Source organism: Gymnogyps californianus, unplaced genomic scaffold (genome assembly GCF_018139145.2).
Source record: "Gymnogyps californianus isolate 813 unplaced genomic scaffold, ASM1813914v2 HiC_scaffold_67, whole genome shotgun sequence".
NCBI lineage: Eukaryota > Metazoa > Chordata > Aves > Accipitriformes > Cathartidae > Gymnogyps > Gymnogyps californianus.
Genome location: NW_026114460.1, coordinates 157,935 through 166,612, shown reverse-complemented (window position 1 = coordinate 166,612; position 8,678 = coordinate 157,935). Strand labels below are relative to the sequence as shown.

The 8,678-nt window shown below is 58.1% G+C and overlaps 1 protein-coding gene across 1 annotated transcript; it reads right to left on the bottom strand.

The window, feature by feature from the left end:
- Nucleotides 1-2,984: 2,984 nt before the first annotated feature.
- Nucleotides 2,985-7,812, bottom strand: LOC127029057 (SUN domain-containing protein 3-like). The gene is made up of 7 exons (XM_050914717.1): nucleotides 7,642-7,812; nucleotides 5,061-5,195; nucleotides 4,754-4,838; nucleotides 4,500-4,615; nucleotides 4,054-4,221; nucleotides 3,604-3,690; nucleotides 2,985-3,156 (listed from the first exon to the last, which is right to left on the bottom strand). Exons 1-7 carry the CDS (start codon nucleotides 7,810-7,812, stop codon nucleotides 2,998-3,000), a joined length of 921 nt encoding a protein of 306 aa, XP_050770674.1. The 3' UTR covers nucleotides 2,985-2,997.
- Between the last annotated feature and the right edge of the window lie 866 nt (nucleotides 7,813-8,678).

Here is an 8,678-nt window from a genome sequence, read left to right as displayed (position 1 = left end):
TTAACCTGGATCAGCGGGCAAAGGCGGTTATTCCTGACTGGGTACTGCTCAGTTTACGAATACTGCAGCAGAATTTCTCCCCTTCGCTGAGGCTCAGCAGCTACACAGGCTTTCATGATCTCGGCCCTTTCTTCCGTATGCTTTTAGTGGATTTCCGTTCTAAAACCGAGCCATTGGAATTTTACATCTTTTGAACTGAGAGGGAATAGTTCTGCTCCTATGCCACTCTTTGTTCCTTCCTCAGGGTAAAGGCGCCTGTAGGTATCACCACAGGGAAAAGGAAATGACCGCTTACATTTCATGAAGCGTACGTTTAGTTCCTGGTAATTCCCTGCTTCGGAAGGACCACAGAAACAGCAAATGGACAAAAAGGGGGCAATTCTTCTCTAATGATAGCCTGGTGTACATGCTTTTCAATGAAACGCTAACACGGTGCAGGCATTACCTACCGTATTCGCATATGCTTCGCTGTTCTAATGGCATGAGCATTTTCCTGACTTGCTTAAACCTCTACCGTGAGTCAGTCCTCAGGGCCAAGGAGCAGAACGGCAAATGGACGGAGCGTAGTTCAAAGCTGAGAAAAGTACCACTGAACAATGTACAAGCGTCGATGCTTTATTTGTCTAACTATGGTACTGATGACTCTCATGTATGAAATTACCTCACGATTATTAAAACGAAGAGGAGGCACATCCAGTTCGTGGTGTGGATCCTCTCATCTGACCTGGGTCTCTCTTGCTGGGCACTCTCTAGTTCTCTCCAAGACTAAGAAGCTGCAGATAAGTTACTTAGGGAACAACTATTCTTCGTGAAGAATGGAGAGCCCCGACAGTGCTCAGGAGAACGCCTGTTGTATTTGCTTCACAGGGAATAGAACAGCAGTCTTCAAAACCCGCCATGCCTTGGATAGCAAAGCCCCAACTCAAGCACTTAGAAATATTAATAACGGGAATTAGTATACCTGACATTAGGAGGCCATTTATATCTATTTCAACTAACGTGTAGAGATAGCTGCTATGATGGCTTAAGAGAGCATTTGAAGATCGGTACTCTGTGAAGTATTCCAGGTATTTACCGATGCAGGTCCCTGTAAGCAGATGGGGGGATGATCTCCTCTATTGCCGCCACCGATAAAAATCACAGCTAAAACTGTCAAAGGACATTGATTTACAATCCAGGGATTTGAAACCTAATTTAAACCCAAACGCTAAGATTAGGATACGTTTCTCCCCTTTCTGTGATTGAAAGGAAACTCCTCTGCTTTCATGCTCGAGAGATTTTTGCCAAGCACTAACTGCCTTCACAAAATACTACACGCAGAGGCAGGAGTGAGTTAGCGCCACGTGATGTGAGTGACGGTGAATGGAACCGGGTCAGCCACGCCATCTGTCTTCAGATCTCATAATTTTTACATGAAGGATTTCTGACGCCTTGGGATGAACGGTGCAGTATTGTAGCAATGGCAGTAAGAACTTTCTCAGCCATCTCCAACTCGGCCATATTTCCGTCAGCTTTTCTCAGAAGATAATTGGTGTACCGCGAAGCCAACCTCTGGAAATTCCAAGTGTTCCTTTGAAAGCGTGTGAAATTCCCCCCAAATTAGGTAGCAAATATCCCTCTTCATTGACTTGCCAAGAAACAAAAGAAAAGCCAGGAGAACATTCCACGGGATCTAACAAGCACAAGGATTCAATATTTTAGGAAAAAAAAGTAATAACACTCAGTGAAACCAACTCAAACCAATACGAAAGTTAATCGCGAAACTGCAAATTATTTCTTTTTGTGGCGATCCATAGAGTCTCCACGTCTGTGTCATTTTTGTGGGCCTCCTATGGACCCGCTCTAACAGGTCCATGTCTTTCTTGTACTGAGGAGGCCAGAGCTGGATGCAGTACTGCAGGTGGGGTCTCATGAGAGTGGAGCAGAGGGGGAAAATCCCCTCCCTCCACCTGCTGGCCACGCTTCTGTGGATGCAGCCCAGGACACGATTGGCTTTCTGGGCTGCAGGCGCACATGGCCGGCTCATGTCCAATTTGTCATCCCCAGGATCCCCGAGTCCTTCTCCGCAGGGCTGCTCTCACTCCATTCATCCCCGAGTCTGTACTGCTGTTGGGGATGGCCCTGAGCCCCGTACAGGACCTTGCTCTGGGCCTTGTTGAACTTCATGAGGTTTGCTGCACCACTCGGCTTGGTGTCCCCTGCAGACTTGCTGAGGGTGCACTCAGTCCCACTGTCTGTGTCAGTGGCTGTATGAATATGAAGATACTCAAGAGTACTGACTGAGAACTGGCTGGGGCGTTTTGGCTGGAACAACCTTGAGAGGAAGGGCAGCCTTCTCCTGCGGCTGCTGCGAAAAGCCCTGCCTTTACTGCAAGGCAGGGTGCTGGGCCTGGAGAACAGGGCTGGGTGTGCAGCCAGAGAGGCTGACCTCGGTGCCTCCGAGCTGTGTTTCTGCTGGCCTCTCCGCTCAGACACGTGCTGCACGTTGATGTGGCCTGCCTGAAGAAGGGCTCCCCTGCCCATCACCCTGCAGAGCCAGGGGGAGGCCAGCCAGTGCGGGACCCCCGAGGGAAGCCCCTCTCCTGCATGAAGCAGCTCCAGTGAGAAGGGGCACCCGGGAGCCAGGATGGCCCCAAGCCCTCCGTGCCGCCCGGCACTGCTTGGGAAAGGAGAGAGGGCACAGGGCCTTGCAGACAGGCCTGCTTCACTCCTCTGCTCTGCCCGCGGGACAGCTTTCCCGGGCCTGCGATTCTGCTCTCCTAGGGACATTGGAGCTTTGGTGAGCCACCCTGGTCTGCGGAAACTGGAGCTGGACCATCGGGGGCTTCTCCTTCAAGCCCCATTCCCTTGCCCTGTCCCTTGCTGCCTGGACCACGAGCATCCTTCTCCTGAGGGAGAAAGGTCCCTTCCCGACTCGTGGCGCAAGCTGTTGGAAGCTCCCTGGAAGAACGTTGGCGAGGAACATACACAAGTCAAGTGCCACACATCATCTTTGTTTTATTCTTCTTCCAAAAGAAGCTCTTGGGCCTGCGGGTGGTCGTTGGGGCTCGCCGTCTTCCCGTGAACCTGTACTCGGTACACACAGGTGTACTCCGGGTTTCCCCAGTTGCTCTGCACCCGGAATTTGATGTAGCGGAAGGTCCTGGGAAGCTCCTTCTGTACAGAAATGGAGGGAACCATCATTACGCAGGTGGCCAGAGCCCCCGCACATCGCCGGAGCCCCCTCTGCCCGCGCTCCCCCCTGAGGCCCAAACGGCAGCCCTGACGAAGGAGGAAGCACGGGCAACCAGACCCCCTTTGCCAGGGCCACGGAGGAGCCCTCTGGCCTAGAAGGCAAAGGCTCCCCTGAGGGGACTGTTTCCCTTCCCACTGCTGCTTTCTCTGCGCTACCCGAAGGAAAAGGAAAGCCCTTGCAAAGGTGGGGCAGCTGCCTCGGCCAGCAGAGCAGAGCCCCATTTGCCCTCCTCTTGCCGTCTTCCCCGCAGGAGCAAGGAGCGTGGCAGAGCAGAGGCTGGCTGGGCGATCCTCCGCACTCTTTCCTCCAAGGACTTGCGGACAGCCCTGCCTTCTTCCCGGGCATCCTGCTCACAGCTCTTGCCGTACCTGCACATGGAACGTCTGAGCGATCTCCTTGTGCACGTCGTAGGTGAATGTCCCCAGGAGAGTTTCTGCCGTTGCCTCATCCACTCCCTCCAAGACGAGAGACAAAGGGAGCAGGTCAGGCTCGAGCAGGGCACCAGAAAAAGGGCACGCTGAGGCCAAAGCCGGGAACCCTTCCCACCTGCCCTGGCTCTAGCGGCAGTCTAGCACAGCTTAGGGGGACTCTGGGTCAGGGTGGCTTTGAGCGCGTGCTCCGGGATCCTTGGCCATGAAGCCGAGAAGAAGGCCCCAGAGGCACAGAACCCGCACGCGCCCCAGTGGCCCCCCAAGGGATGCGGTGCTCTGCAGCAGCCAGCCCAGAGAGATGTCTGAGAGAAGCCGCCGCGAGAAGCACGTCTCTGGTACGGCTTTTCCCTGGGGCCGGGCCCCCCGAAGCGCAAGGCAAAGACTTACGGAGACAGCAAACTCTTTGGGGGCGCTGCTGACTTCCCCGGAAGGAGAGACTGCCGCGGAGATGTGCCAGATGGTGAAAGCCGTTGGCCAGATTTGCTCAGGCAGCCGGATGACCACGTGGCCCCGAGATCCTTGGAAAGGCCAGCAGTCGCCAGGGGCAATACGGGGCTGAAACCAGAAAGCCCTGAGCATCAGTGGCAAGGAAGCCAAAGGGCTGCCAAGGACAAAGGTGGCTAAGGGTGGCGGGCAGGTCGCAGCAGCTGGGTTTAGCTCGGTCCCCCTCCTGAAGGGAGGGCAGTGCCGTCAGGGATCGCAGGGATCACAGGAATGCGAGGCAGGCTGCAGGGCTGAGCGATACGGCCGGGCTGAAGGGAAGTGCTGTGCACTTGGTGTGCCAACCCGAAAGCAAGGAGGTGAACCACAAGTCAGGATTTCTCCTGTGATACCTGCAAGATTGTCTCTGGAGGGTTTGCAGAAGAAAAGCCGAATGGCGGAAGCCACCAGGTCTTCTTGCCTTGCCCACCATAAGTCTTGGATGTCCTCTCCTTGTCAATGGCGGCGCCTGACGTGAAGGTGGCCGAAGATTAGGAGTCGAAGCAGTGCATTAGGCTGTATTTCTCAGGCTCGAAAGCAGAGCCTGGCAGACCTTGGGGGAGCGCCATACACAAAGCGAGGGCAGTGAGACTTTCTGTCTGCATACCTATGGCTTCCAGAGCCCAGTCAGGCATCTGGTGGTAGTTTTCAAGCACCTTCTTAATTGCCGCCTGGGTCAACTGCAGAATTTCCTGGGGAAAAATTGCGAACGGAGAGATGGCAGTGAACACAAACACACGCGCGGGCAGTTCTGCACGAACACGAGTCCTGGCACAGAGCCAAGCACTGCCGCTGTCAGAAAACCCAAGGCAAGAGCTGCCGGAAAGGGTGCCGACTTTGAGAGTGCCAAGAGGAAGCAACAGGAGGGAGCCGGAAAAGTAGCGAGGTCTCTGATCCACCTGCAGCACCTTTACCTCTCTCTTCTCCTCTTGGACACCGTGGTCTCTGAGGACCTCTCTCACTGCCTGCAGTATGTTCCCCCTCGCAGCAGACACCTGAGCCGCTGTCTCCTTGAGCTCCGCATCTGCTCCAGCCAAGGCTGGGAGTTCCTGGAGGCAAAGGGAAAGCAGGTCTTGTCCAGCAGCTGCCCAGCCCCTGCAGGCAGGCTCCAAACGCCGTGCAGAGAAGGGTCCCATGGGCTTGGGTCACCCCCCGTCCCCCAGCCCCTTTCCTTCCTCTGGTTTACAAATGGCTCCCTTCCACCACCGCAGGTAGTAGACGGGGAAGGTCAGGAGCCCTGGACGCGAGGCGAGTGAGCGCAGGCAGCAGGAAGCCAGCTGAGACGGCTCCCCAGAGCGCGTTCCTTGGCAAGAAAGCGCTCTTACCCTCGAGACTGCAGCTCCTCTTCAGGCAGGCCTGACATCTTCTGCAAGATAAAGACACTCCACTGGAGCAAGCACGAGGAGCACTGCCAGGGCTTCCCAAAGGAGACTCCCCTAGGGAGAGCTGGCAGAATTTCCTGCTGCTTCGAGTCGCTTTAGAGAGACCCTGACCCGAAGGTTGGGCTCTTTAACCAGCCACGTTCAGCAGAGCATCTTGCGGGCCTCCGTCTGACCCCCAGGCTCTCCGAGAGGTATGCAGGCAGCAAAGGCACCTTCTGCCAAAGTGCTCCCCGCTTCAGCCTGCCACCCTGCGGAGGTCACTCGGGAAGATCCGTCTCTGTGTTGAACTCGATCCAGGCGCTAAGGAGACTGAAGGATGAACAGAAGGGCACCCCCCACCCCCCACCCTCTGCCTCAGCGGTGATGGGCATTTTGGACCAGGCGCTGCGTGTTCCCAGGGCAGGCAGGAGGGCAGAGCCACGGCCTTTGCAGGCGTTGGCTTTCCCACAACAAGGGACACTTACCCGCAACGCTCCCTTTCCCCACACCGTTGAGCCCCAGCAGTAGACAACAGCTGTGGGTCACATTGTCAAGAGATGGTTATTTTCCTCAGGAGCTGGTCCCTCTCCCCTGGACTGCGAGGAGCATTTTTGGTCAGGGATGCTTACCAGACAGGACGGGAAGCAGCAGGAAAAGGAGCCTCAGGACCCTCCTGCCCTTCTGGTGGGTGCTGCATTGTCTAAAAGAGAGGCAACGTTGTTGTTCCCAAAGCCCAAGGTTGGGACGCAGATTTGCCGGGGATCCGCTTGGGAGCTAGCTTGCTACCAGGTTCCTGTGCTCAGCACAGCTGCAAGCCCCAGGGCCCGCGGGCCTTCGGGAAGGTCTGGCCCATTGCACACCACCCCTGGGACACAAAGACCTCTGGCCTGACGCAGGGGCAGCAGCCTGGCCCCGCTTGGCTCTCCCCGGAGAAAGGGCAGGGCCGTGCCCCCGGAATGGGGCTGCCGGGCTGCCCGGCTGGAGAGCAGTAGTGGCCCGTTGCTAGAATGGGCCCCATGCTCTGGGGCTGCCTGCTCCTGCCGGGAAGCGATGCGGAACACAAGGCTTCTGGCCTGATCCCTCCCTGCTTTCTGGGCCCTCTTGCACCCACCTGCCCAACCTGGCTGGCATCTCTGCAACCCCAGCACACTGGCCAGGCGGAGGGAAAAGCCTGCTCTCCTCCCGAGACCCAAGCGCCTCTTCTCTGGGCGTGTGCCGCTAGCTGCTGAAAGCGCTCTGCTTCGCACTGCCGCCCGCCTCTGCAGCGTGGGGTTTTATGGAGGGCAGCTGGTTATGACCTCACAAGAGGCGACTGGTGATGCCCGTGATGACCTCAGAGGGGCTACCCAGGGAGGGGTTGCTGTGCCGCCTGGGAGGGAGAAGCCCTGTGGGTTGGCCCCCACCCCCACCTGCAGCTCCCAGAGACAAGGGGCCAGAAGGACCTGGCAGCACAGAGAGCAGCTCCTCCTGTGGCTGCCCCAGCAAGCTGCTGTGCTGTTACCCACCTCCTCCTGTGCCAGGCGGTGGCATGCGCTGCGCTCTGGGCAGGAAGAGAGTGTTGGGAGAATTTGGGGAGTTTTAACAGTGAATTAGAGCAGGGAATTGCCTTTTTGCACTCGGGCGTTGCCAGCTGCTGATGGCAGTGACCTGCGGTGCTTCAGAACAGGCTGTAGTTCCACGGGGGTGAGTCCAGAGGCAGTGCTGCTTTAAGCGCTCCCCCCGAAAGCCAGGGTGCAGTGCTGCAGACAAGCCCAGAGACCCGGGCTCGTCCCTCAGCCCTCGTCAGGCTCCTCAGCCACCTCCCGGGCGTGCGGCAGCCTGCAGGACTGAGCTGTGAGAGCGCTGTGCGCAGCCCGCTGGGGCGGGCATCAGGGAGCCGGGCGTGTGGGTACTGCACGGAGCCCTGCGGGACTGGCCTGGGAGCGGGGACCCCAGTGCTGCCCAGGCTCCCAGCGCTGGGATCAAGCAGCCCCGTGTGCAGGTCCCTTCAGGCTGGAGGACCACCCCATGCAGACTGCCCCCTCGACAGTTCTGCATGAACACTGAGTCCTAGCGCAGAGCCAAGGAGTGCCTCTGTGTCAGAAAACCCGAGGCAAGACCTGTCGGAAAAGGGGCCGACTTGGAAAGCGCTCACAGAGTCTTTGCCAAAAAGGCTGTGAGCACTCCCCGATGAGTCCAGGGAGGCCTCTGAAAGGCCACCACCAGTCTGCGGAGCCACAGTGCAGATCGACGTCGGGTCCTGCCTGACCCCCTCGTTTCCAGCTTGCGTGCCCTGCAGGTCAGCCTGGAGGTGGAGTCCGAGCATGCCCGGAGCCAGCTGCTCCCTGCAGTGGCCCACTTCCACCCGGCCTGGAGAACGAGCCTTCCATCGCTCAGCAGCTTCCACGGGTAGACTGATGCCCAGCCACTTCCCGTGCAAAAGCTAGCTGACTTCCCTAAACCCCCTCTTTTCCCTTTTTACTGCTGGGCAAGACATTAGATGGCATGGACTATCTCTTTGGTTAGTTTGGGTCATTTGCCTTGGAGGGGGTTGTGTGCCCTCCCAACCTCTTGCACATCCCCCAGGCTATTCACTGGGGAGCAGACTGAGAAACAGAGGCGGCCTTGGCGCTGTGCAAACACTGGTCAGCAACAGCTCAAATGCTGGGGGGCTATCAACGCTGTTTTGCTCGCAAATCTAAAACCCAGCACCATGAGAGCTGCTAGGAAGAAAAGTAACGCCATCCTTTCCGGCCCCCGGGCAAAGAGGGCATCACTCTCAGCACCCACTCGTAGCGCACGGCGGGAGCAACCGCGGGCACCGCGGCCGTGGGGGGGGCTGCCGGCCGGGCGCCCATCCCCGTGGGTCAAGGCTGGCACTGCGGGAGCCCGCGGCCGATGGGATGGGGGATGCAGCGGGATGGGGAGTGGGGGATGCAGCGGGGTGGGGATGGGGAGTGGACCCCCCGGGGGAGGAGCGTGTCCCAGTGGGGGGTCCGGGGGGGCTGCAGTGGGCTCACGGCCCCCGGCCTGGCCTTGGCTGGCAGAGGGTTAATTTGCCCAAGAAGCTGCGAGGGGCACGGCCGGAACGGCTGAGCCGAACTAGCCGAGGAGACAGTGGAGACCACACTGACGGCACGGCCCCTTAAGCCACGGCAGCCCCGCAGCCCCGGGGCGGTGGGAGAGGGCGCG

Coding starts and splice junctions, on each gene's coding strand:
- LOC127029057 (XM_050914717.1), bottom strand. CDS start 7,812: ATGCTCGGACTCCACCTCCAGGCTGACCTGCAGGGCACGCAAGCTGGA. Junction 4,839..5,060: donor TCCAAGAGGAGAAGAGAGAG/GTAAAGGTGCTG, acceptor ATTTTTCCCCAG/GAAATTCTGCAGTTGACCCA. Junction 4,222..4,499: donor CTCCAGAGACAATCTTGCAG/GTATCACAGGAG, acceptor TTCTGGTTTCAG/CCCCGTATTGCCCCTGGCGA.